This window comes from Anas acuta, chromosome 1, assembly GCF_963932015.1.
Source record: "Anas acuta chromosome 1, bAnaAcu1.1, whole genome shotgun sequence".
NCBI classification, from domain to species: Eukaryota; Metazoa; Chordata; class Aves; order Anseriformes; family Anatidae; genus Anas; species Anas acuta.
In genome coordinates this window covers 109065134-109092289 of record NC_088979.1, presented here as the reverse complement: position 1 = coordinate 109092289, position 27156 = coordinate 109065134, and the positions used below count along the sequence as shown (strand labels likewise).

The 27156-nt window shown below is 44.9% G+C and overlaps 1 protein-coding gene across 8 annotated transcripts in view; it reads left to right on the top strand.

Annotated features, from left to right (window-relative positions):
- Positions 1-26844, top strand: part of PTGFRN (prostaglandin F2 receptor inhibitor) — a 102156-nt gene extending 75312 nt beyond the window's left edge. For all 8 annotated transcript variants that reach the window (XM_068691996.1, XM_068692009.1, XM_068692003.1 and 5 more), the window contains 4 exons: positions 4642-5061; positions 14949-15056; positions 21680-21985; positions 23242-26844. In XM_068691996.1, the coding sequence (XP_068548097.1) occupies positions 4642-5061; positions 14949-15056; positions 21680-21985; positions 23242-23408 (1001 nt within the window). In that variant the 3' untranslated portion in view covers positions 23409-26844. The remainder of the gene's footprint in view (positions 1-4641; positions 5062-14948; positions 15057-21679; positions 21986-23241) is intronic.
- Positions 26845-27156: the final 312 nt, after the last annotated feature.

The following is a 27156-nucleotide window of genomic DNA, read 5'->3' as shown; positions in this document are numbered from 1 at the left end:
ACTCTGAGTATCAGAGAAAGGAGAAATGATTTTGTTGCATCCGTGGGGCAGTCAGTAGAGGGGTGTTGAGGATAACAGGTCTTGGCTTGAAATGTAAATATCACGCGAGGATGTCAAAGCCCTTTTTCCTCGTGTTTTATAATAAATTGTACGCTTGCCCATTTTCACTTGAGGCTTTTTATCCTTTTTTTTTTCTTCTGTTCTATCCGTTGGGAGTAATAAAGCTCATGTGTCTTTCTGCTTATTCAGCTTTGCAAGTGCTGATTGCACATCACCACTGCTTTTGACATGGTCTGCCTGATTTCTGTTTCTTTGCCTTTTTATTTTGTTACCCAATGCCCCCCATCAATGGCAACAAAGCATCTTCGTCTCAAATATGAAAGCATCAAATGTGTTGTTGTATTCAGGTTATTTACTTCCTGCGACTTGTACTTTATAAGGGGGTAAGGGAAGGCAGGGAAACTTTTTTTGACTGGTTCTGTAGATTATTTTGAACACAGAAGTTTGATAGTTTAAAAAGATCATTCTATATATCAGTTGGAGTGTGAGTGCTACCTACATTTAAAACAAAGGTGCTGTTAGCAGTGGAATGCAGAATCAGTGCTCGTTTCCTAAGCCAGTGTTGTCAGCTTTAGATCTGCATGAAAGCCTTAGCAAAAGAGAGCATTATCTTTTAATTGAAACTCCATATCCCAAAGATACTATTATTTGGGGTTTTGTTAATACTTCTGTCTTTAATTTGCAAAGTAATTGTATTTAACAGAATGTTACCGGTCCTAAACGTTTGCTCAGGACCTTCCATTAAGTTTAATGGGGAGCAAGGGCATCTTCATCTCGCGGAAAGTCCTGCGAGCAGGGAGCAGGTGATATTTCTTCTACCCACTTGTCTTTGCAATTGCTGGTGTGTAACACACTGCTCAGTACAGACATGCAGAGAAATCCCCATCCCTGTGGCACCACTCCGTCACGCTACGTGCCAATTTGGGCCTGAGAACAAGCTAGCGCGTTACGGTAGGTACATGAGCCAGGAGCCCCTGGGCTCCTCTTCCCCTGGCTGCACGAGGACCAAGTGGTTGTACTCATTGCTTAGGAGCTGAGCAGGGCAGTGGAGGCGACGTAGGGGGGTGTGTGTGCAGCAGTGAGAGCAGTTGCCTCGTGTATACATGTGTCAGGCCATGGTGTAGGCCGCAGCGTGCCGGCTGTGCTTTGAGTGCTCGTGGTATCCAAGCTGCTGGGCCTGTGATTGTACCGCGGGGTGCTGTATAGCTGCCGCCTCCTGCGAAGGCAAAACTGTCATTACCTTAATGTCTGCTGCGTTCCCTCCACTTCCAATCTTGTTCAGTGCACTGGGGGATGAAGCAGCCTTTACGAATATTGGGATGGTGTTACTTGGCGCTGCTGACAAGGCGTTAGGCTCTGAGATTAGTTACTTGTGGCTGCTGCTTCTTTTCAGACTGGAACTGGTGGAGCACAGGGAACGTGTTTGTTGTTTCCTTGCCCTTTAGCTGCCAGGCTTCTCTAGCAATTGGACTGACAGATTAGGTGAACACTAGCTTTAGTCATTTCCCAGGAAGCATCCTTGAAGCTGAGCACACACTTTGTCGCAGGGAGCAACAAGAGAATTAGTGTGGATTAGCCACTTGGAGTGGCCAGGGATGGAAGGCAGCAGCACGTGCTGCCAAGCTCCAAAGTATAGTTTACTACTCAAGTTTTATCTGAAACATTTGGCTACAATTTTTTCTCTGCTAGCTCTCTGTCTTATAGGACCCAAACTGGTTATGAGCTTTGGGTATGGTTTATATAGGTTCTCTTCCCCTAGTGTTTTCCAACAAACTCTGCAGATTGTAGCCTCCTATGTACAATGGACAGGGGTGTGTTTCGTCCTGCTTTTCTTACATAGAACTTTTTGAGAAGGAGGTGAGACTCTGCACAGGACAGTGAGGCTCTTGCCTGTGTGTGTGTGTGCCTGCATGGAGGGGCAAGCGTACACAGTAATGGTCAAGACACAGACATTGCTTTCTTGTCAATTCTCAGAAGATTAGAAAAGAGGTATCAAGCTGTAGTTCTTGGAAAGAAAATGTTCTTTGACCTCTCTGGCCTATATTTTGCTTTCTAGCAAACAACAAACACTTCAGCACCTCTGGGTGTTGTTTATCATGCCCCCTTCTCCGTTCTGGTTCGCATTTCTTATGTTCTCACATAAGAGAATGTGCCTCTGCCTTCTGTGGTATTCATCCAACCTAAAGGATGAAGGGGCTTTGTTTTTTTTCTAAAGGTAGAAAAATCCTATGCAAGGACTTCTAGAAGGACGTCTCACAGTTCTTTGTTCAGCATCCTAATTTCTAACCCTTTTGTATTCAACCACTGTTCTCCAGCTGCACTGCAGGTCTTCAGATGTTCTCTTCCACAAACTCTACAGACAACATTGCTGTGTTTTCATGCTACCATTACTACTTTTATTTAACAAAAATAATTGGTCAAAGCAGCATTTTCCGTTGCCCTCAAGTAGGAAGCCAGGAAAACAACAACTGGGAACAAAGCTGGGTTGGTCCTTGCTGGGGACAAGACATGGTCCCCTGTGTGCTGCTTCCTGACCTGTGTCTCAGAGAATAGTTGAAGTATTCCATTTGCAGCCCAGATGGTAGGGAGGGTTGCAGCTTCTCAGCTACATCTGTACTGTTCTCGTCACATTAAGGTATTTTCCTTATGTACATGTATGAGAGACCAAGTGCAAGATTTCTTTTTCAGTGTCCAGGACTCAGCTCTCTGACATGAAGATCAGAAGCACAATGGACATTTGCATCAGGAAGCTTTTTGCCCAGAGCCTTCTCATAAGGTCTAGTGAGCAGCAGTAAGGCAGAGAAGTATGGTTAGCTGTTTGTGCTTCTGCTTTTGGGGCAAAAGTAGAAGTGTGATTGTAGGCTATATTCCTAAGATATGAGGCAAGTTGATTTGTGCTGGGATCCCAAAAGCTACCATCTTATAAAGAGGGTGTTATCAGAGTCTCAGGGCACAGAATGAGAAAAACAGATCTGAAGTCTAGAATCAGATGTGAAATGAGCTTTCACCCAGGAGAGCAGGGGATGCATGCACACAAAACTTCAATTGTGATTGTACCCTCAGTGCTTAAATGTGCAACCCTTACATTCCCACTTGCTTAGTGGGTGGAAGTACAAGGGGGGCTGGTGTGGAGTATCAAATAATTCTGTGCTCAGCTAGACCACTTGATGCTGCCCCTGCTGTTTCTTTATATAGCTTTGTACTGTGATCTGCTTTATACAGTACCGATTTAAAGTTGTCATACCGGGTTTCTCATCTTGCGGGCCGTGTTTACTCATTGTGAAAACTGCTGCTTGAAGGCAAAACACTGCAAAATGTAATCTTGACAAGTATCTCATTGCTCTTATGGGGAGGGCATAAATATTACTTCATTTAGTTCACTTTGGGGAAAGCGTTGCAATCTTACCATCGCTTATTTTCCTTATCCTGAGAAGTTTCACCTTGCGTAAGGGTGATGTGTGGAGATCTTGTTTGATGTGTCTGGACCCATTTTTCATAAGGAGGGGAAAGGAGAATATGCTGTAGTGAAGTCCAGAAAGCTGCACTGGCCAAGTTCTTGCAATACTGCTACTATGGGATGCTGCTGTAAGCTGTGTGCTCTGCCCCAGCCCTTCTTTCCTAAGGAAAAACCTGGATGTGCAGGATGTCTCTTTGTCTCTTCATCACAATGCCAGGAAAGTAGCAACTCCCTTTCCTTTTATCTAGATATGATTTCAGGCACTCTTCATTTTCTCAGTTTCTCACTGTGAGCTTTTTTTTTTTTTGTCTTGAGGCTTTGCTCCTAGATGTATAATTTTCCCAAAGCCTATAATTAAGGGATTCTTGGGATTGAGAGCCCGCATACTTGGAGGATGCTGAAGGGAATGAAATCAAGTAGTGAGCGTTGCTGATGCCAAACTGCTGGGGACACGTCAAGGTCTCTGTTAGGCTTGTAATCAGGTGAATGCACTAGAAACGAGTGAAAAGAGCATTTGTGGAGGCAGATGTGTGCTGACCTCTTCAAGAGCAGTGTGTGTATGAGTGTACTGGAGGCAATGGGTTCTCATGTTAACGCCAACTTTCTTGTCATGCAATCTTGTCATGATTTGAGGAGTTCAGCTCAATGTGTCTGGATTGCTGTTAGGGTGAATTTTTCAAGAGAAATAAAAAGCAGCTCTACTAAGTGCTGCAGATTCAGTCAGTGGCAGCTGTTGTCACTAGTCACAAGTAATTCATCAGCGTCCCTGTACTCTGTCGCTGATGGGGCTTTTCCAGATCCAACATCAAACTGGGGCTCCAAGTCTCATCTGACTAGTATCCATACTCTTAAATAAAAATGTCCTGGAGGTTATGCCGTGTCCTGTGTGTTGCATCATCTGTGCAGTGTATGGTGTTTGTTTGAATCCTTGCATTTCGACCCAAGCTGTTGTGTGCTGTTAAGTAGCATTCTGGGGTGTCCATGCATGTTTAGATAAATGTGCTGGATTTGTCTCTGCAAAAAAAAGCATTTTGCTTATTAGTAACCTTCCAGATGAACAAGTGCAGCAATAACTGCACTACTTATTAACCCCTTCCTTGTTGCTTATTTCCTTCCCCCTTCAGATTACACGCTGACTGTGGAGGCGGTGAAACTGAAGCCATTCTTCGTGGCAGGCCACACCTTTGAGATGACATGCAAAGTGTCTTCCAAAAACATCAAGACGCCGCGCTATTCTGTCCTCATCACGGCAGAGAAGCCGCTGACAGATCAGTCGAATCCCAATGGAACCACTCGCATAATTTCCCTGAACCAGGATTCGGTGGTGCGGCTGGAAGACTGGACGGACCAGACTCGTGTGGATGGCGTGGTTCTGGAGAAGGTGCAGGAGAACGAGTTCCGCTACAGGATGTATCAAACCCAAATTTCTGATGCTGGGCTCTACCGCTGTGTGGTGACTGCCTGGTCTCCGGGTGGTGGTGGCATGTGGCGTGAAGCAGTGAATGGCTTATCCAACCCTATCCAGATAGACTTCCAGACATCAGGTTGGTGTAGCATTTGTGTGTGCGTGTGTGTCTGAGCCAGAAGGGGAGGGAGTTCCGTGACACTCTTCCAGTGGTTTCCCCGTCTCTGGGCAATACCTGCTATTTTAGAAATTGAAAGGCTCTCCAGATGGTGTGATGGCTGGGAGCTTTCCTTGTCTCCTTTGGTGGTACCTGCATCCTTTGTGTTACAAATTGTTTACAGAAAGACATTCGATAACCCAAAGGTTACGATTATAACTAATTTTTCCTTTACTAATTCAGCTTTTATGGTCTTGCAGGCTCAGAGCTGGTTCTCAGTATGGAATAATTGCTGCCACATTTGCCAGCTTCATTGCTAGGTTGCTGTTAGGTAACAACCACTTTGGAAGAGTATTAATATAAAGTGGATTTCTGTTCCAAAACAAGCTTCATTAGCATAGCATTAAATTGCCCGAGCACACCTTCTCGTTGATATAATTGCAGAAAATGGTGAGGTCAAGGCAATGGCAATTTTTCAACAATCTCAGCAAGTATATCCTGCTGCTGAAGACCTTTAAGGCCTCTTGTGGATGGTTTGCAAAGCTCCACAAGTTGGAATGAATTTCAGTGCCTGGATGTGCATCCTGTTCCCCACATCCTTGCTGAAACCCTCACCTTTGTAACAAACCCCACCTGGTGGGGTTTTCCCAGGGAAGTGTGCCTGTCCTGGTATATTATGGGGGTGAGAGAAAGTGGGGCAGTATTGGTTTGAATCGTCGAGGTGCGTGTTAACGCTGACTTCCTATCATGCCGCGTGGGTGGGAACTGTTGCAGAGTTGTTCTTGTAATGGCAGTGAGAGTTTCATCTTGTGATTTGATAAACCAAGCTCGTGATGACTTGAACGCTTCTAAAGAGCTCTTGGTGTAGCCCAAGGGTGCATCCTGTGTTGGAGCTCTCTGCTCAGCTGCTTATCTCAAACCTCCTGCAACCCCCCCGTTGCTATTCACAAACACAGCTTGGGTGGAAGTCTCTCTTCACATCCCTTATTCTTCACGAACTGAATTACTCTGCATATAATATGGGACTGAAGGGTTTTAGGAAGAAGTGGCTGTGACTAGGCTAGAGCAGCTTGACTTCTGGTTGCCTCCATAACTAAGGTAATCATTGTCCACCAGGTGATTTCTAAAACCTCAGTTTCTCTGTAGCTGGTGTGCAAGGAAAAGGACAAGGGCTGAGCATAGTTGTGCAATGAGAACTTCACTTTGTAAGAAGTTTTGAAGTGTATCATCCCGATACAGACCCTATTATAGACACAGCCTGACCTAAGCTGGGCGAAGAGAGGACAGGGACTCAGCTCAGTGCCTGTTCAGTTCTAGATCATCCCAGTTGGCTTTTAGTGTTATGGTAAGTTACTGTTCTGAAAATATTTTATTAGTTTGCATATGTTCCAAAAGGCTCTTGGAGTAACACTGTCGCAGCTGAGTATTGCTGTAGATTTGTCTTCTAGAGATACAGTTTTAATGGGCTGTAGCTTCAGCCTTGCTGCTCTTATTGTTTGAATCAGACACTGTGGGAGAGCAAGACTTGCAAAGGGCTGATGCAAGAAACCAGGAGGGATGAAATCTGGCCCAAACCTCCCCCCTGCAAGCTCTGACATGGGGGCTTTCCTGCATGAAAGTGGTGCTTGGTGGCTCTGCCAACACTGCTTGTGTTATGTCACTTTGAACTCCCCCCAAAAAGGTTTGGCAAGAGGCTATTAATATTCGTGGTTCGGAGGGAAACCTGTGAGCTATGCAAGGGAGGGAAGTGTGCATGTCACAGTCTTGACTTCTTTCTGCTATCAGCTTCTCTTCACTCCCTCCTCGCCCAGCTAGGATTTCCGGCACGTGGAGCGAAGGAGGGGAGGCAGCCCGCAGCACTGCCCAGGGAATGTGTGAATTCCTGGAGCAGGGGGAGGGATGGTCCTGAAGCCCTGTCAGCCTTCCGTGCTGTACTAGAGAACGAAGGCAGAAATGAGATCCCAGGCACAATTTACTGGAGAGCTGTTTCCCAAAATAGCCTCGCCATGTAGCCAAATCTGGCTTAAAATACCTTTATTCAACTGATGGATGAACTTTGTGTCCTTCAGTAGTTGCTCAGATATCCACGCTGGACATTCATCTGTGGGCATGATGACACACGATGAGCACAGTCAGAATGGATGCTGGCAGGCTTGCTTCCCTACTTACATACCCTCCTTTCCCCAAAATTTTCTGCTTCCTTTGGTGCAAACTCTGACCAGGTCAGGCAGCCAGAGGTAAGTGGCAAAGCTGCGGGGCAGCTGTAAAAGCACAGCTCAGATATCGCGCCCTTGTCTTGCATCCTGCGGTACAGGCAACTGTCAAGCTTGTTCTCCAAAAAAAGGAGCTGGTGCCAGATTCTCCCCAGTGGGAATGGTGTAAGGCAGAACTGCTGAGGTTGATGGATTTTCTGGGGAAAACAGGAGGTTCCCCAGAACTGGAGGGAAGAAGCTAACCAACAGAGGGTCAGAGACAGCAAAGAGGGGCATGTAGCTCTCCAGGTAACTGCAAAAGCTGGAAGGCACCTCTCTGCTAAATCTCGAGTTCAGTGGGGGTATGTGGTGAGTGGTTTATGTGTGTGTTTGTCCCCGATAGTGCAATTACCTTGCCAACAGTTCTCCTGACTTCAAGGGTCTCAAAGTGTAGCAGAGAAGCACTTTAAGTGTGGCAGCGGTGGGGCCTTGCTAATGCAGTGTAACTTAAAATCCAGAAGGCATTCCTCTCTTCTCCCGACTGCGAGGGCTTGGGCTGCCACAGCATTTCCAGCTGGCACCGCGTGGGGGATGGAGCGGGGAGGAGATCGATATGGAAGCAGCGTTTTCAGCAGAAGGAAGCCCTTAAAGGGTTTTACATGAAGGTTTGAGTGCTAGGAGGAATTTCTTGCTCGGTTGTTTTTATTGATTCCTCTTCGGTAGGGGGCAGGGAGGTTTGCTTGGGTTGGAAATCCTTCCTGCCAGCTTGACTCCCTCCCAGATCCCTGAGTCGAGCGATGCTTCAAGGAAGGGTTTTGGTGTGCGTACGCGCCGTGCAGCGTGATCTATCTGAGCAGCAGGAGGCCTGTAAGCATTTTATATGAGCTGGGGACTGCGCGCATGAAACTTCAGTGTTTCCTGCCACAATGGGCTTGAAATGTGGCAGTGCTCCGAAATGTTTTTCCATGAACATCTGTGGAAAATGTCTCACTCGGATTCTTTCCATTCAAGGCAGAACTTGCTGGCTGCAAGCAGAGACCTCCTCTCCTCTTTCTCCACTTGCTGTTGCAGAGGGACGTATTTATTCCACGTAGTTTATGATCTGAAATGTTAATGTAAAGGCATTTGTTTGAAACTTCCTGAACTTAAATAAATAAATAAATAAAATAAAAAATGTGGATTTTGTTCATGGAATTATATAAACGGGAGGGGGAGGGGAGGGAAAGGAGGAGCCTCGTAAGTCTTTAGTTTGCATATTTTCAATCAATGGCAAATTGTTCTCTGCTGGATGTATTTTAAGACCAGAGGGGGATCTTGAGAATCCTCTGGTCAGGCCTTGTGAATACTGTGGAGCACTAGACTAGTTTTGGGAAATGAATGCCTGCTGTATGGCCAGTAGCTATAAGCAAGCTAAGCTTATTTGGGAAGGAGGCAGGAGGAAGCCAACCCATATGAAGTAATATTCTTCAGTGCTGCTTTTTGGTCAGCTCAGTTTAAAACAGAAGTTCTGCCATCCCTTCTCAAAGCTTGCCCAGCACTGGGAGGGATAAGAGCAGCTGCTAGTGCTTGTCTTGTGATTTTCTCTTAATTTCATTTCATTCTTCTTGCTGAAGCCCAAATGCCGCTTCTCCCCCATCGAGCCATCAGATGATGTGTGTGTATATATACACAGCATTTCGTTCAGCCTGGAACGCATCTGTTTTCTTTGTTTTTTTTCCTGTTTTCCTTTTGAAGCCAGCTTATCAGGACAGCTTCTTGTGAGGCTTGTGATCTTGCCCACCTGGCCCAAAATCTCTCCCTTTTAAAATCAGTTCTCCCGGTCACCTGGAGGTGCTGCTCCAGTGCCTTTGCACTGCTAGGGCTGAGCAGCAGATGTGAGAGGTTGACTTTTGTGTTTTTTTGTTGTTTTTTTTTTTTTGTGTGTGCACACGCTGTCACCATCAGACTTGGCTGAGCCAGCCAGCAGAAGTGGGCTGCTAATAGCTGGGAATTTGCTTGAGATCAGAGTGCTTATCTGATACAGGTCTGTGTACTGGTATTGGGTATGAGTGGTTCCAGCTGGCCTGGAGCTGGATTGTTTATCCCAGAGCCGTATATTCTTCTTTGGCATTCATTCTTTAATCTTCTACCCCTTTCAGCCTGTACCCAGCAACCCAGGTTAGTGTTTAGGTTGTCTTTGCCCTCTCTGTGCTCACTGGGATTTCCACAGAAGTGACTTATTTTCTTTTGCCTTAAGGAAAGCAGAAAGAAGGAAGCTTTTAATTGTGTATTCAGAAGTACGTTATGAGAGGGGACCGTTTGGAGCTGGGCTGTGCTCTGAGCTGGCTTTCCTCTGTGCCATTCAGCAAAGGGCAAGTAGCTCTGGAGAGGCAAAAATAAAAGAGAACTTGAAGGGAAGCGTCTCAATTAAATCTTCAACTCTGGATTACATCTGCATGTGAGCTCATTGCACAGCAATGTATTATCATTCGCTTTGGAAGAAGTTGAGATAAACTAAGAGCTTTGGAAATATGAGCTGAGTATTGATGCTGAACTGGCAATTAAAATGAAATGATGCCCTGCAATGACCCAGAGATACTCAGCTGCAAGAAAGTAAAGCAGAAGGGCTCTTAAAGGAAAGAAACCTTAATCATGGAAATGAATAAACGGCCATACAGCAGAAACTCTTTGGCGAGAGAGGCTGGTATTTTCCAGCCACCGTTAATGGGCAGGAACGTGCTTTGTCATTGTATGCCTTTGTGCCTGTGTGCACTAATTTGTATCTGGAAGTAGAAACCTCAGACTAAACTACTAGGGGCTTCTTCCAGTAATGGCTAGTATGAAGCTTGGGGTGAAACTCGCTGGGGAACGGCTCTGTGAAGAACCTGGGAGAGGACAGAGGCTGCAATAGTGTGGGTGAAGGAGCTCGTTATCTGGAGAGGCAGATCATGGGATCCTCACTTTGAGCAGAGATCCGCTGCCAGGGCAGATATGAGTAATGCTTTGGATGACGGAGAACTTGTGGATTGCATCAGTTTTTTCCCCCTTGTGGTCCGTGGTGCTGGCTGATTGCAAGAAGTGGAGCTGGATGCAGTGATTGCTCCCGCTGTGCTGGGCTGTGCTGGGTAATGGACTGGGTACAGGGTTATTGCTGGAGCAGCCTGCTCTGGATCTCTCTTGCCAGATAGATTACTTGACCTTTCTCTGCCCTACTTTGTCTGGAAAATGAAAGTAACTCCTTTCTGTGGGGAGATTGGAACTTGTTTTTGCAGAGAAATAGTGCCTGAGACAAAGTAGAAAAGGCCAAAACATCACCTAGGACCTGGTTAATTAGCTCTTCTATTGTAAATCCAGATGTTAACTGGCTTTTTGGTTATTCTTCTTTCTCCCCCTCTTCTTTTTCTTGCTGATTTAAAGTGTTTGGATTACTGAGCAGTGATGGAAAGCAGGGAGAGTAGGGTGACATCAGGTAAACAGGGCTCAAGGTTTATTTTTTTTCCAGTACATAAATCCTTAAGCTGAGTAAATTAATTGAATAATTAAACCAAACAGGTCCTGGTCCTGGAACAGAGTTTCTTCTTAAGCACTTCTAGGTTTGTACTAGTAAATTTCAATTGATCAATTTCAATTTACCAATTTTTCAATTTCAATTTACCTCAATTACTTCCATTTTTTTAAGTAGTGTTTTTTCAGACATGCAGAAATCAAGAAATGACTCCAAAAACTGTTTATTTTCCTATCTTGACAGTAGCTGCTTTTTAATGTAAAATTATTACTTTACTTAAGAAGAATTTTTAAGAGACTTTTCTAAGCTTACATACAGCCTCATTTTAGTGAGAAATGGAGTGTTTGGCTTAGTTTAAATCAAAGGTCTTAGTAGAGGATGGCAATATAGGGGAAAATGGATGCTTGGCTCTTAGAATTGGGAATGCTGGTTTATTTTCTAAGTCTGCTTTTTTAGTTTCTGAACTAGCTGAGATTATGATGCTTGTGTTCAAACCAGAAGTTACTCAAATCCACTTATTTTTCAGCTTTCAACCTCCTGAATAGCCTCCCTACACTTTGCTTTGTTCCTGATGAGCTTTGCAAGTCATGCTTCATCTGCCAACCTTGCACTTGAAACTAAACTCCAACTTGTTTGTTCTCGAGTGACCTGTAGTTGCCAACAACAGGATTTCAAACTGTTAAGTACAGGTGGCAAGGTGAGAAAAGCCACATCATCTGTCTGCAGAGTTCTATTTTTTCTCAGTGTTCATGTGGCATGAACTCAGGTCTTGTTGAAGGAGAGCTTGTTACGTGGCAATGGAGAGACACCGATAGATGTTGCTGTTGTCCCTGTCTTCTGAGGGTTTCCTGTTAACCAAGTGCTTGCAGTTGTAAGCTTGGGGTTGAGTGTGTGTGGTTGGGTTTTTGCTGTTTGTTTTTTTTTACTTGGAGGGTAAAAACTTAAGGATACCACTTGGGTTTTGTGTGATGAACTCTTGGTGGAGTCTAGATCTGGGGCTACTTGAATACTGTGTTGTGATGGTAATGGGGGAAAAAAATAAGGTGATCCGCACCTTTTGGAAGATTTTGTGGCATGTTTGCCTTGGGAGGTCCTCAAGAGCCTTGAAAAGGTGTCTGGAAGCATCCTGTGTTTGCTCTGGTGTCTTTTTTTTTTTTAAACCAAAGTCCTTTTTTTGAGCCTACAGTAAAGAAGACACCCAGTTAGCTAAGGTGATGGCTTTGCTTGTAACCCACTAACAAACACTGGTTTGCTGCTGCCTTTGCTTGAGATTCACATGGAGTTCATTCCTGCTTCTCTTATCCTGTTGCCAGGCAGGTTCAGCTGAAGCCAGAGTAAATTATTTAAGCCGGGGGACATAAATCAGACAAGCTATTAAGTTAAAAACTCTTGTCATTTTTTTCTTTAGAATAAAACCAAACAGAAAACCTTGAACCCTTCTACAGAGAAGGGTGACAGACTTTTCACGAGGGATAAAGCCATGTTGTCAGCTTTTGTGAACCTTTCCCAGGCTGTGCAGTGGCTGCAGCTCTGGCAAGTGTACCTTGTGTTGGGTGGTAAGGGGTTACACGGTTGTCTTGATCCAGATCAGGGCTAAATAGGTGTCTCTGTTGCAAGTAGCCTCCTGTCTTTTCAAGTTCTGTGGTGAGGGAAAAACCATCAGTGAAGATGCTTTATTCTGCCCTTTCATGCCTGAGGGCAGCCTGAGGTCCAGGGCATGGGGCATGTGGGCAGAAAGGTCGGCAGTATTGCTAAGGTAGAAAGGTGCTCTTCCTAAAAAGCTGCAGTTTTCAAGGCTAAGCTAAGGGGACTTCACTGTAATGAAGTTTATTTACATTTTAAAAAGCTTTTAATTAATAATATTTATTTTCCTCTTCAGCTAGAGAGAGGGAAGAGCACTGTCAAAATCCAGTCCTAATACAGGGCAGTGATTTTTCCTCTAGAGTTACAGAAAGTGATTTTTAGATATACCCCCTTGTAGGGAAATAAGCAAAGGGATGCTTGTGGCTTACCAAGGGGAAGTATGATCACGAAATGACCAAGCAGGTGCTGCTGAGCAGCCTTCTTACTGCCTAGGAAGCTTTGACTCTTCACACGCAGGTAGGCTAGAGATGTACTTGGTGACCCAGAACTGGAGGGTCTGTATGGGGTGCTGTGTTGCTGTGATATGGCCTCTCCTGGCCGAGAGACCAACCAAGCAAATTGGCATTTACCCTAATGACATTCAATGGAGCTGTTCTGTGTTCGATCAGTGCAGCAGAGGGTGTGTGCTGGGATGTTCCTGGCAGACGTGACGCTTGCTTCATTTGTGTTGCTGTGAGAGTTCACACGCGCGGTGAGACGTTGCTGGTTACAGCTGGCTGTGGTGCCCTGGTCCATCCTCCCTTCACAACTAGTCCCTTGGGACCTTGAACCTCTGTCTGCACAATTATCCTACCCCACCCTCCAAAAAAGTGAAATACCTTGTTTTATCTGAAAAAGAATAATCAAGTCAGCTGCAAGAGGAATATGGTTAGAGGTGTGAGGAGCTGGGGATCAGCCTCTTATCGCAGGTAACCCGCGATAGGACTAGAGGGAATGGCCTCAAGTTGTGCCAGGGGAGGTTCAGGTTGGAAACAAGGACACATTTATTCTCAGAAAAAGCAATCAGGCATTGGGACAGGTTGCCCAGGGAGGTGGTGGCATCACTGCTTCTGGGGCAGAGGGCTATAAGAGGTTTGCAGTATAACAAACCACAGCAGATAGTGTGCTGTGGAAATTGTGGGGGGAGGATTTTGGAAGCCACGGAATAATTATTGCAATGTAATTGGAATTTACTTTGTGTGCTGTGTAATCTCTGCTGAAGAAAACAAGCCAGGTCCCTGTAGTCTAGTGTAGTTTCACCAAAAATGACAGCTCTAGCTTTGTGGCATCTCCAAGTTTCTGTACAGAACCTCAGTTTGGAAGTGATGCGAAAAGCGTGTGCACTGTGGTGACCTACTGGCATAGCTTTCCACAGAAACCTGTTGGGAGGGCAGGGGGCAAGTGGGTTGCTTGGCTGATTTCCTTAAATGTTCTCTGTCAGAAGTGTTGTTTGCCAAAGATCTTGAATGGATTTGGAATTTACAAGTCCTGTACTTACACTGCTAGCATGTAAGAGCAGAGCATGGCAGATATTCCAACAGTTCACAAACTAATTTTCTGTTCTTGTTGCTGGTGCTGCTATCCCAGAAGTAGCTGAGCCAGGTAATGATGGCAGCTAAGAGATTTCAGAGAAGGTAAAAATCTAAAATCTTCTAAAATCTGAATCCCAAGTGCCTTCTTGCGTTCCCCAGCCCCTTTCCCCAAAGCCATTCCAGAGGCCACAGTTAGCATCTGCTTTCCTCCTCCATATCTCCTCTGCTTTCTTTAGTAGAAAAATCACTAAGGGTATTTTGATGCATTCTTTGTTTTCTGCCCTGTGAAACGGAGAGTACCTAGCAATGTAGGCATGTCTGAGGAATTGTGGTTTTGTTAACTTTGCACCAGAGATGTAGTTGTTGTCAAAAATGTGGGCAAGTTGTGTTGTGTTTTTTTTTTTAATCTTCTGCATCTCAGAAGTCAAACACACATATTGTTATGGTGTCTGAGCATTTCATAACAGCCTAATGGTTTTCATCAATATCATCATCACTTCACAGCTGAAGGAGTTACTATACCCTTGGGCATTGAGACATCTTGTACAAAAGAAGCTATCTGTAGCAGAGCCTGAAGGAAAATCCACAGAAAAATGTTATCAGATGCATTCTTGTATTGTCTGTGTTTCAGTTCCGCAGCAGAACCTCCTGTATGGTTAAATTACTGGTTTGCTCTAACTTAAATTCCTATTGACAGCTTCAGCCGAAATGATCTGTGCTGGATTAGCCGGAGGACCTGAACTCTATTCTTCTTAGAGAAGTCACCAGTGGAAGAAAGGCTCGTTTTGTGCAGGACAGTGGAAGGCAGACTTGGGCAGCGACTTCTGTGTTGTGTGACAGGTCTGGCAGTCTGAGTATTAGTGCAGCAATTAGTGGCTAAAAATGGGTAACTATTTTGCCCAAACTTGCATTACTGCTTATCCCTACTTCAAAGCTCTGTTTCTGCAAACACGTAGAGGACGATTCAAAAATACACAAGAATACTTTTGGATGTTGAAGAAAAGCCTGTCATGAATAATTGTGGTTACTCTTTTCTAGGTCCTGTGTTTAATGTCTCCGTGCATTCTGACAACCTGACAATTTACCAGGGTGAACTGGCAGACTTGCTCTGTATCATCACAACGGATGGAATGGCACTGGAGCCAGGTATTTTGAAGAAAATATTTTATTTGTAACTCATTCGCCTCCAGATTGTATACCACCAGTTATAATCCCGTGTCATGTGAGTGAAGCTGGAGAATTGAGAACATTGTTGTACAGAACTAGATAAATACAGGAGAGAATGTTTGCTTTACACGGCCAAGTCTAAAACAAGATTTGTGTTTCACATTCTGAGGTGAGAGGGGGAAAAAAGCGTTCTTATTCCTAACCCCTGTGCTGTCTGTACCAACTGACCCCACTGCTGGCGGTCAGCCTGCAACCACTAGATGGGCATGAAAACTATTGCTGTCTCCTTCAATTAGAAAGAAGGTCCATTGGCAAAGCCTGTCAGGAGAAAGCAGTTACCTATAAACCCATCTTAAAATCACCTGGCTGGTCAGCTTAGAACTTCACAGTGAATTTAAGGCTTAATGTAAATCTAAGAATCACAGAAATTGACTTCTGCAGCCTAAATACTGAAAATGAACGTTACTTCCTGATGCCTTCAAAGGTGAGCTTCCTTTTTTTTTTTTTTTGTGTAGAAGAAAAAAGAAGCATGGTACCTAATCACTATGAAAAGGACAGCAGACACTTTAAAGAGAGATTTTTGTGAAGGGCTGAAAAGTTCAGAGAATTGCTCAAAACTTAGCTGCTTGCCAAAGGTTGCCTGAGCTGCTTTTCATCAAAAGGCTGTGAGAGTAGCTCTGGTTATTGTACCCAAAATGTGGTTTTGGAGTGAGTTTAGTGTGTCTTTTAAAGTTATTTTTATGTGCAAATATAAAAATATATTTTAAATCTATAAATATGTGTTTAAATATAAATATATATACACCTAAATGTAAAGGTACCATGATTCATGTGGGACAGAAATCTATGCAAAAGCCACTACAAAAAAGGGGCTGTGTGGCAAATATTAGTTAGTGTAATAGTTGATGAGATGAAGTACCAAGTTTATTGAAGGTGCATCACTTTGAAATTGCAGAATGGCTGTTTGATGTTAAATCTGAGTGTAGCAGGGAGGCAATTTGCTAGATTACAGCTCTGTGCTGCCTGTGAAAAAATGATAGAAGTCTGTAGACTGTATTATTGAAATGCTTGGTAGGGGGGAAATGCTGAGTAAACTTTATTGTTGTCAAAAGAGTCATAGCCTGGGATATTGGACAGTCTGCAGCAAGGTACGTCTGTACGTATGCCTCCATCTGTCCTGCAGTTTCTGCTCAGCAGAAAGCATCTTCTGAAGTTGAGGTGTTTCTAAGCTGTTAAAGGTATTGTTGCAAGGCAGTACCCAAAGCATCTGGCTTCCTTTGCAGAGCAGTAATTGCTGGCAGGGAGCAGCTGCTGCTTCTCCTGGTGTTCGACAGCTAAAATAAGCTTGGGGTTGCCTTGTGAAAGAGGCCTCAGCATCCCTGACCCACTTAAAGCTTGAAAAGATGCCACTTACTGAGAGTGGGGCTCTCCTATCAGTGCTCTGCTGCAGTTGGGTTTGTGATGTTTTTGTGTGCTTGGTAGCTCGAGACAGAAGCACTGACAAGACAAGGGTAATCAAATGGATTTAAATAAAAAGGTGGCCTCTTCAAGGAGCTGTTGATCAGCACAGTTAAGTTTAAACTGGGAAAATTCTTGAGAGAGTAGGGATGTCTGTTGAGTTGATAGATGATGCCTGTATTTGGAAACATTGCCCTTTCCAGAGATCATGAGCAGCCAGCAGAGAGTTTTAAATGTCAGCACTGTAACGCGTTCCGTAACTGGGTAATATCATATTGAAATGGCACATCCCTGCCTCTCTGGGTGCTGGCGTTGTTTCTGTTGTGGATTTTTGTCTGTAATAGGGCAGATACATGTACGATGGATACCCACAGAAAGGAGGAAAGAAGTGTGATATTGTGGCAAGTAGGGAGAACATTTTGGTCTGTGCTCTGAGCCTGCAGTTGCTGAAAGAGCAAGGTTTGGGGTCTAACCAGCCATGCTCTGTGTGTCTCTGTGGGGGAAGTCCCATGTGAGCACTTCAGCTGGGCCTAAGAAGCTGGCCCTAAGAAGCTGGCCCCTCTCCGGTCCTTGCTGGTCCTCTGGGTGAGACAGGCAGCAGAGCTTCAGTTATGTGGAGGAGGACTTTAAGGCCTCATCTGGTAACAAACAGATGTAATCATTCAACGGGAACACATTTCCCTCTACATCCCATCTCTGATGGGTCTCTACACTCAGTCAGTATCACAATTTAATTCACAACCAAAATGGAGAATTTACACTTTAAATGAATGCCAAAACATTAGACAGACTGTGAAAATAACAGTGCTGTCTCATCCCAGTGGGGAAATAAGGCATGTTGTTGGGGAAAGACTACACCAGATAATGAGATAGGAAAAGCAAGAGCTGCCAGCATCTCCTAGAAGAAAACAGATGACAGCAGTGCCGGCATGGCCTTTCCATTTGGGAACTTGTTGAGAAGGGAGAGCAGAGCAATTGCATATCCATGTTGCTCTCCTGCTGTTCTGTGGGTCATTATGGCTTTCAAGAGGTCTGCTCTTCTGCGGTCAGGCCTTCTGCAGTGGGGTATTACAGGCCCTCTTGTGTGCAAAGAGGGATCAGGGAATTTCATAAGATCTTTTGTTAAATGCACGTCCTGCACAGTCTGAATGTGCTCGGTGTGCCAGCTGGCTCTGCTCTTGTACATGTAGAGTGATGTTAAAGTATGCAAGCAGATCAGCATGTATACCTTCAGCAGTGAGGTTAGGTGTCAGGTGCCAGCTCTTCTCCTTCTTTGTGTCCACAGTCAGAGAAATAAAGTACTTTCAAGGAGCTGAGGAGAAGTTAAGTGACCAATGATCTTTGGAAGTCCCCTTCTTACGTCCATTCCTTGCTAGAAGAATAACTTTTGGGCTGGCCCATCCTCTAGTAGAGGCAATTCACAGCTGTGTGTGAGTACGCACACCCACCCTGTGGGAAACTTTCAAAAGGGTTGAAAAGGTTTTGGCATGACTGCTACGTGGTTTAATTTCCTCTGCTTCTTTGAGACCCCGCTGAAGTGGAGTGTGTATTACTGAGCTCAGTACATGGCAGCAACCATTCTGTCTAAAGAAGTGCTTCTTTGGCTTGGCATCCGTAGCTGGTGTTTTGAATTGATATGAGGGAAGTATGTGTGTGTCAGGGGGGAATAGTAGTAGTACTTCTGTGCCCTGAAGATACAAAAGCTGCTTCTGATGTTTCTGTTGAATACACATTTTCACAAACGATCTCTCTAGACTTCCCAGATCACCCCTTCTTGGGCTATGTGCTTAGGGATTTAAAAGTATTACTTACTCTGCCTGAAAGAGATTTATTTTTTTTTTTAAATCTGCTCCAGACGGACCCAGTGGGCACTCTGGAGAATTTAACAAAACCAGCTTGTTTACCTCTTGTATGGCTTGAAGTGGTTTGCTCAGCTCTCTAGGAAGCCCTATTCAACCTCATTTAAATGTAGTAAACAAAAAGGGTCTCAAAATTGTGATTCAGCGCTGTAACAAGATGCTGAGAGAGCTCCATTCTAAGCAGTGGAAGTGCATGGCTCCTAGGAGCTGGTCTAGAAATAGGATTCCCAGTTCTCTGGGGTGATTGGCCAGAGAAGCAGCTGAGACCCAGACAGCTTAGTCCTGTGTGTTAAATCGAAATGTGTGTAAAGATGTGCTTTACATGTTGATGATGCTCACTAGCCGAGGAGGGGAAGGATGGCACCACTCTTACTCTGCTTACAGAGCCTGTGAAGCATCCAGTGCCCTGTGTTCCTGGGCGAAAGGAGCTGGGTTGCACGAGCAGTGGGTGCTGAGGTCCTTGGTGGCCTTCTGCAGCACAACATCCCAGTGACGAGCTTTCTGTAATGCATGTTCCCTTCCTGACCTTACTGGTAAAAGAAACCTTTGTAGTCATAAGTGTGTCTGTGGGTCAAGTGGTTCTGTTTTGTTTTTTGAAGACTGGGAACAAAAACCGAGTGTCTGATTTGTCTGCATGGACACAAAGTGTGTGTGGAGTTAAACAGATGCTTTTGGGAAGCCTAGCGTCTGGCCTTCTTTATGTCAGTAAAATCGCAGATTTGTTAGCGTGTGGGAGCTGTTCGGCATGGCCATCACTGATCTTTGGAGAGTGCTTGATCTGTGTCCTTGTTTTGCTAAATTTTACTGTGTTTTTACAGCATGAAAAATGAGAGAGATAGAAACGAATCAGATGACTTTGCTGTATGAAGCTAGTTGAAGGAGCATAGCGACAAAGAGCACTCTGAGCCAAATCCTCCCTCTGACTGTCTGCAGTGAGTCACTAATTGCACACTGTGTATACTGACTAATAAAATATGTTGGCATAATACTGTTGTCCCATGTTGTAATTACAGAAGACAGATTCAGCTATTTCAAAATGACAGCAAGTGCCTGCATTCATCTTTGTACGTTGAGGGAAGAGAACCTCAAATTAAGTGAGACTTAAACAGAGGAGTTCTTCAACAGTAGTAAATCCCCCGGGAATCTGAAGGCTAGGTTATTTTTCCCCCTCCTAAACTTACTGTTGTAATCTATTTTAGTAAATGCAACCGTGTATTCAGTGTAGTTGGACGTAGCCTGGAAGGTGTCCATATGCTCCTACTGTACCTGGAAGCATGGAGCAAATGTCAGCCTTGATGATATTTGGAAGGAATTGGTCATACCCAACCTGACTGCCTGTGGCTGGTGTTAATGCTGTGTTTGGAATAAACAGGCAACAGAGATGAACAATAGTTTATAGAAACGGAGCTCTCTCAAGCAGAGGCCCTGTTTCCCACAGCTAGTTGGGTGAGTACGCAAGGCAGCGGTCAAAGTTTAGTCCTGTCAACTGAAAATGTGTGTGGCGATCTTGATTAGCTTTGCTTTCCAGGGAGGGGATCGGAGTGGTATGCTGAGTAATTAACGGTAGTATTTGTGGTATAATGTGGCAAAGTGTGGTTGTTACAAGTGCTGCTGGTCCATATGGCCAATGCTCACTGCCACGTAGGACCAGGAAACCTCTTCCCGCGACAGGGCTGCAAAACACACGAGGTGCTCTCTTGAGGCTCTGTGTTGTCACCCAGAGCAGCTGGCCAGGGCAGGCAGGGCAATAAACTGGCTGGTGTCCCAAATGGTTTGGTCAGCCAGTGTCTCTGGGAGTGACTGAGTGCTGCCATCTGCTTCCTCAAATTTCTGTTTTGTTTTTGAAGGTGTGTGTAGAACAGTGTACCTTACTGGGGAATTAATTGTACCACAAACAGTGAGTGGTTTTTGTCTGCAATCAGAGGGACTGTAGCAGCTGATGCGTAACCACAAGCAGCAGAACCGAGGATGTCCCTACCCTGCTTTAAAAGATTATTCTAAGGTTCCCTGTCTTCCTAAGATGTCAGCTTGCCTGATAGCGGCTTAAAAGTTGTCTTCACTTATATCTGCAAATAATTTAAGTACAGCAGGAGGTTCAGGGCTTAGATGAAAGATCAGTTTTACATTTCAGGTTGCTAATGCTGTATTTTTCACAGATCTCAATACCAGCAAGTGAAGGTTTGATATATGCCCAAAATCATAGGACTGTCTTAGGTGTGCAGAGGTTAATCCCCTTGCAGAATGTCTGCACAAAACTCAGGGCAGAATTAGTACCCTCCGTTTCCAATTTGGGCCTATCAGTTTAAGTGCCAGGAAGGAGGAACTACTGTTGAACCAAGCGAGCAGGCATCTGAGGCCCTTTTCTGTCTACGCTGTGGGTCACGCCAGGTTTCAGACCCTTTAACAGGTATTGCTGAGCACACATTAGAAAAGCGGCGTGCTGATTTTTAAAGCAGATACTCAACAACAGCCTAATAGGGCTAAGATTGAGATCTGCTAATGGGATCAATAGCATTTTGCACGAACGTAAAAAAGGGCTTAAAGTGCTGATGAGCTCTGTCTACCTGTCAGCGAGGTTAATGTGGAAGGTGCTGCAAATGGTTTTTGTAGGCTATCTCCTGGGATAGTAAAATTCATACAAGGCACGGTGCACGATGGCCCATGACACTTACTAACAATTGCAGAAATAGTGCATAAAGGCATTGTGGTCAAGCTTTGCTTCCAAATGCTTTATATTTTTGCACGTAATTTTTTTCTACTCCCTGTAGAATCTCTTTAAGTTTAGGCAGACTAAATGTGTGGAAGGGGCCTTTAGGAAAGAGCATTCTGATTTTGTAGCTGTGCAGGTGCTGCGTGAAGGTAGTGATTGCAAATCACTCTGCTAGCAAATGCCTAGCATTGCCACTCCCTTTTCAGTGTAGGCTCAGCCCAGTTTTAGAACTTCTCATGACACCAGGGCTGCTTGGTGAAAACTTAGATCGGAGACAGAATACGCATTTTAGGATGACAGGTAGGAAAGCAAGAAACCCCCTCTGTGTTGTCGCCATAGCAAGCCACCCTCCCTGTGCAGCTATATTCTTCCTGTCAGTGCATTTCATTGCAGTTCACTGCTTGAATCCTCCTAGAAAGGACAGGTTCAGGGCATTCTTCCCTGCCTCCCCTACCCCCACTGTCAGTCCAGTGTTGGTTACGCCATTGGCAGATTAACCTTTCTGCTGAGAAGTGGCACCATGAACAGTCTTTGCAGCTCACCGTGTCCAAATTTTCCTTTTTCCATGAATGCAGATGACATGTCTTTTGATGTCTCCTGGTTTGCCGTGCGCTCCTTCGCGCTGGACAGAGAGCCCGTCTTGCTGGCCTCGGTGGACCGGAGAGGGATCGTGACGCAGAGCAGGAGAAACGGGAGCAGTGACCTCAGCCTGGAGAGAATCAGCCCACTGGAATTCCGTCTCCGTGTGCATGGCTGCGAGGACCATGATTTTGGGAACCATTACTGCGTGGTGACCCCGTGGGTACGGTCTGCCACCGGTGTGTGGCAGCAGGAACCTGCCGTCAAAGCCAAACCTGTCTTCCTATCTGTGAAAATGGATGGTAAGAGATGACTGTGTGTGTTGTGGGATTTTTAGCACCTTGTTATGTTAATCTGTGACAAATGTTCTCTACATATGTTTTTAACGATGCCTGTGATAATCTCATTAGATTTTGTTATCCTCTTGCTGTTGTTTTCAATTTGTAATTTGAAGTTCTACAGACTAGGTAGGCCTGAATAGGTCATGCTCATAAGCCCGAAGTGTTCTTCTTCCTGATGCCTTGCCGACGTTTTGCATAGCTAGGGCATCTTTTAATCAAGGTGTAGCATTCTCTCCAAGTGTTAATCTTCCTGTTCCCTGCTGGAAGAAACACTGGTTTGCAGCTGGGGTGTGCTGAAGTAGTCGTGTTATGGTTAATATCAAAGCAGGGAACAAAACATCAGGGCTCTGACTCCTTCCTCCCTCTCCTAACCACAAGACATGCTGCTCCCTGCACTTAATACCTTGCCTGCTCTACAATCAGAGTTGCAAGTGTTGCTAGGCTTTGTGAGAAGCTAGATGTGTGCTAGATGCTTCGTTCAGCACGTAGCTAAGGAGGAGAATGAATTTGGGAGAGGCCTTGAACTGGTTGCTTTCTTCTAAGCGTTTCCAGGAGAGGTCACAATGAGAAGTTCTGTGAACTTGAATCAGAAACTTTTGTTCTCCCTACTATGCAGATAACTGTCATAACTGTACTTTCTAAGCTCCTTCCATTTCTTGACCCTGTCTTTTAACTGTGCATCAGGTGCCTACAAATCAACTTTTTTGTTCATGCACCAACTTAGGAGGTTGATTAGGCAAGGTTGCTGAGTGGCAGTGAATGTACTGTACGAGCAGTTCTAATCAAGCAAAGTGTAAAGTCCTTGCCATTTGGAAACAGTTTTATAAAGAGATGGCAGCCACAGTCTGCCTGTGATAGAGAACTGTTGCCAGGCCATTGTTTGGAAAAACAGGTAATGGGGTACTTCTTAGAGCTATTGTCACTTTGCTATATCATTGCAAGGTTTCTCTGGTGCTTCTAGCCTCCCCAGAGCTTTGAAATGGTGGAGGAAGAAATATGGTGAAGAAGGAAGTAATGGAGTTCAGTAAGGTACCGGTATCCCAAACCTCAAAAGACAGAAATCAAGAAGGAGAATTAGCTTTTCCTTCCAAAATAATTAACCTGCCCATGACTGAAAAATGTGGGATTTCCTCCCTCTTTAGGCAAGAACAAATAATGTTGATCTTTAAATTTCTCTGTGGTATCTAACGACTTTTGTTTTCCTTGCTGTTTTTCAGTTTTGAATGCTTTCAAGTATCCCCTGTTGATTGGCATTGGTCTGGCCACTGTCATCGGACTCTTATCCTGCCTCATCGGCTACTGCAGCTCCCGTTGGTGCTGCAAGAAGGAAGTGCAGGAAACACGGCGAGAGCGTCGCAGGCTGATGTCAATGGAGATGGACTGAGTGCTGGAGCCAGGCACGCCTGCGTTTTGGGAGAGACTCACAGGGCTCTTGGACTGTGCTGAGACACTCGCTCACAGGCCCAGACAAGACAGCACGCTTCCTCTCTGATTTCAGCCTGGACCTCAAGCTTCTCCTTGTTACACATCATGTCCCGAGAGCTTTCAGGCCATGTTTAGTGACTCAGAGTTCTCCTTCTTCCAGCAGCACTTTCTGCATAGGGATCGTGTCCTTCTAATGTACAAACTGTTGAGTCTGCTTTCAGCAGGGCCCTGTGACAAAATTCACTAAATTGTTATTTTATAAATATTTTGGTTTAGCCCCTCTTGGTTTTTGAAAAGGTCTTCCTCTACGAGAACATGACAGGGAGGGCAGTGTGTGGGAAGGGACTGGTAGAATCGTCAGGCTTTCATTGTGTTAACCAATCTACTTTTCCCCTCTACCCTCATTGCAGCATCCTGTCCACTTCCTCTGTCACCGTGGTATCTCACAGACTTCTCTGTGTTGGCTTGAAGCCTGGAGAAGGGTATTCCACTGGTGCCTCATGAGGCTATTCCAGCAGGGAATTGATTTTTGGCTGTTAGCATGCCTTCTCTTCCCTGGCTTTCAAAGGGTTTATGATTAACCTGAAAGCATAACTTGCCTGGAGGTCTTTGAGACTTTTTTCTTATTATTTTTTTTCTAGTTTTCTGTGCTCAAAGCTCTGGTGAACAGGGGCTAACTTGGCAGCCCTGAAGAGTCACTCTTCAGACAAGCATTTGTTGGATGTCTGCATATGGCCACCAGCTCCCCGACCTTTCTTTTCTCCTCACTACAGCTGCTCACGTTGTGCCTCAGACCCTGCTCTGCTTGTGGCATGGGGGGCAACATGGTGTCTAGAGACAAGATCCAGCCTTCTGCTGGCCTTGGCAGAGGAAGGAGACCTTGCCCAACTGGCAGTGGCGTGACTCATGAAAAAAATGTGAGATGGGTCTTCATGTGCACTTGGCCGACTGATCGTGTTTAGAGGAGACTGGTAACCTGTCCCCAGATGCACAGAGCAGATACCTATGCTGCTTCTGCCAGTCACTCAGTGGTAACCCTTGAACCTGTGAGCAGTCTGACTGCAGTAGCTCAGGGTAGGAGTATGAGCAAGCTAAAGAGGGCAGCAAAAAAGTTCCTGTGATCCTGGTCTTGTGCATGGGCCTGCAGTGAGGTTTTCGCCATGGGTTCAAGGTATTTTCCTAGGTGCTATATTATAAGAAGTCCTGCTTTGGTCTTCCACATACACTGACCTGGCTGCTGCCAAGGGAGCAGCTGCTTTTCTGGGCAGTTCTGTCTTTCCAGCACAGCTGGTATTTTAAGCAATAAAAGTCAGAGTATAGGTACTGTGTACAAACAAAAGAGTAGGACTGTACCACAACCTGATGTCACAGCCAGGGTCTAGTTTGCATCAGGAAGGGTTAAAAATGCAGAGATGAGGTCAGGGCTCAATCCTTTAAAGGTTTTGTAGGATAAAAGAAAAGACTCTGGAGGATGGCACCTGCAGAAGGTAGCGTTTGTGGTGTGCTGTTGCCAATCTTAGATGTTAGTTATGTTCTAGGCAGTCTCCTTCACTAACAGCTTGTTCCAGGGGAGCTGCAGGTCTGTGCTGCAATGGCCTCGTTTCACATTAGCTTGTGGACCCTTTTACTCACCACTACAGCTATTCCATTTTTTTTTTTCAGTAAGGTTTTTTGTTTTTTTTTTTCTTAGCTTGTGTTGTGACCATTTTTCTGAGGTTGGCATGAAGATTTTCTCTAGAAGGCTACGTTCTGCCCCCAGCATGCAAACATGCACACAGTCACACTGCTGGTGGGTTAACCTTGGCTGTACATATGGACACACACAATGTCTAATGATTTCTTGGAAGCTGAATGCGAGGCATCTTCAAAATGGACTTGATTTGCAGAGATGTAGCTTGCAACTCACTGTTGGACTCTCTTTGGCACTTCATGTAGGGTTCTAGAGCTGAGAGACCCAAAGCCTGTGAACCTCTGGAGGACTTTGGCCTAAACATTCTTAGCAGCTTCTCTTTCTGTCCTGACGTGTGTGTTTTTTTTTTTTTTCCTCCTCTCTTGAAGAGCTCTGAATAGGCCTATGTTGCAGACAGATGTAGCTGCCTCTGCTGAGAAACAGGGCAGAAGCAATCTCTAATTTCCACTACGAAAGCCCGGAAATATTTACTGATGCTTTACAAAGAAAGGGCATCAAGGAGAAAATTCACTCAAATATCATTTTGACAGCAAGAATTTTTCTTCCTCTCCTGTTTGGCTGCTGTAGTGAAATCTTGCTTTTTCTTGAATGTTAAGGAACACCATTCTGATGTCTGGGGTGCTGGCTGTCCTTCCCACGCTGATCTACGCAGCTTCTTTCCTGCTTTATTGTCTGTTTTCTTCACAGAAATGACCTGTGGAATTGGGGTGTCTTGGGTGGGGAGATAGGTAGTGGTGTTGAGGTTCAAAGCACAGCATCAGTTGCTTGCTATCCGAGCAGACTGACTCCATATTTATGTGCCCTTGGTTAAGGTTTAGGGAAAGAGGGTCACGATGCAATAATTAGGGAATGAATGAGCAGGGACCCGCCAGCTCTTCCCAAGCACGCAACATAGCACACTTTATCCCTGCCGGAAAAAAACTCAGGGTTATTTTGGTCAGGGCTCCCTGCTCCTCTAATGAAAGGTCCCCATGTCCTTAGCTAATGCTGGCCTTCCTTCAAGGCCAGTAACAAACCATCTTTGTCATTCCAAGTGAAGCAAGTTTGCTGCTAGCTCACACTGCTGCCAGCCCCTTGGAAGGCAATGCTGCATCCCCTTAGGCCCTGGATTTGCTGTAGTTGGAAGGCTAGAAGCTGAGGGGCTAGGCTTACCCTACAGGTTTCCTTCTATTTGTGCCAATTTTGTATTATCCCCTTTTTTAAAAATAGAGTGGAAATCTTGTCTCCAATAGTGGGGAAAAAAAAAAAAAAGACTCTCGGTCACTTTCATGTTTTTTTTATTATTATTTCCTGCGTGACCAGGGTTTGTGTGAGTGGAGGTGTGTGTGCACCTGGTCGTGTATTAAACCTGCAGAATATCAGGAGAGTGAGCTGCCTGCAATGCTGTGCAAGGATCCGTATCCTCTCTGCTGCAACCTGTGGTATTGTCTAAGTATCCTAAGGGCTCATGTTGATCTTCCTCTGTTCGCATTGCCACATCTCCTGGGTAAGCTGGTAAATTCCTCCAGGCACTTGGAATTTGATCCAGGACAAGCTCGAACATCCGTATAGCAGAAGGGCAAGATGTTTTCTTTCTTTTGTTTTAATTTCAAAGTTACAAAATGAAGTGTTTGGCACAGTTCTGGAATGCAGGTACCCAATAGTTCTAACAATACTGTGTAAAATGTTTCTTTTTATGTTTAAAATAAAGAGCCTTTTTGATTAAGTTTGTGCTGTGGGTCTGGATGTTTGTGCTATGGGAGTTCCCTCCTTGTGCCTTGCACATATGGAGAGGCTATTGTTACTGCCAGGTTGTCAAATGTAAACCTTCCAGTCCTGTTCCCAGCACTGCTTGCCCTGCAAAATAAGCATCGGTCCTTTTACAGTAAGTTTAAAATATTTGCTTACGTTTGTGTGACGAATTGGGGAACTTAATTGTTTTCTGAATCGACCGTGTTCTTACCCCGTTGTAAGTCAATATTTTCGTTGCCAGAGCGGAAGGGACAGATTTTCTAAATAAGATGGTTTTGGCCTCGTT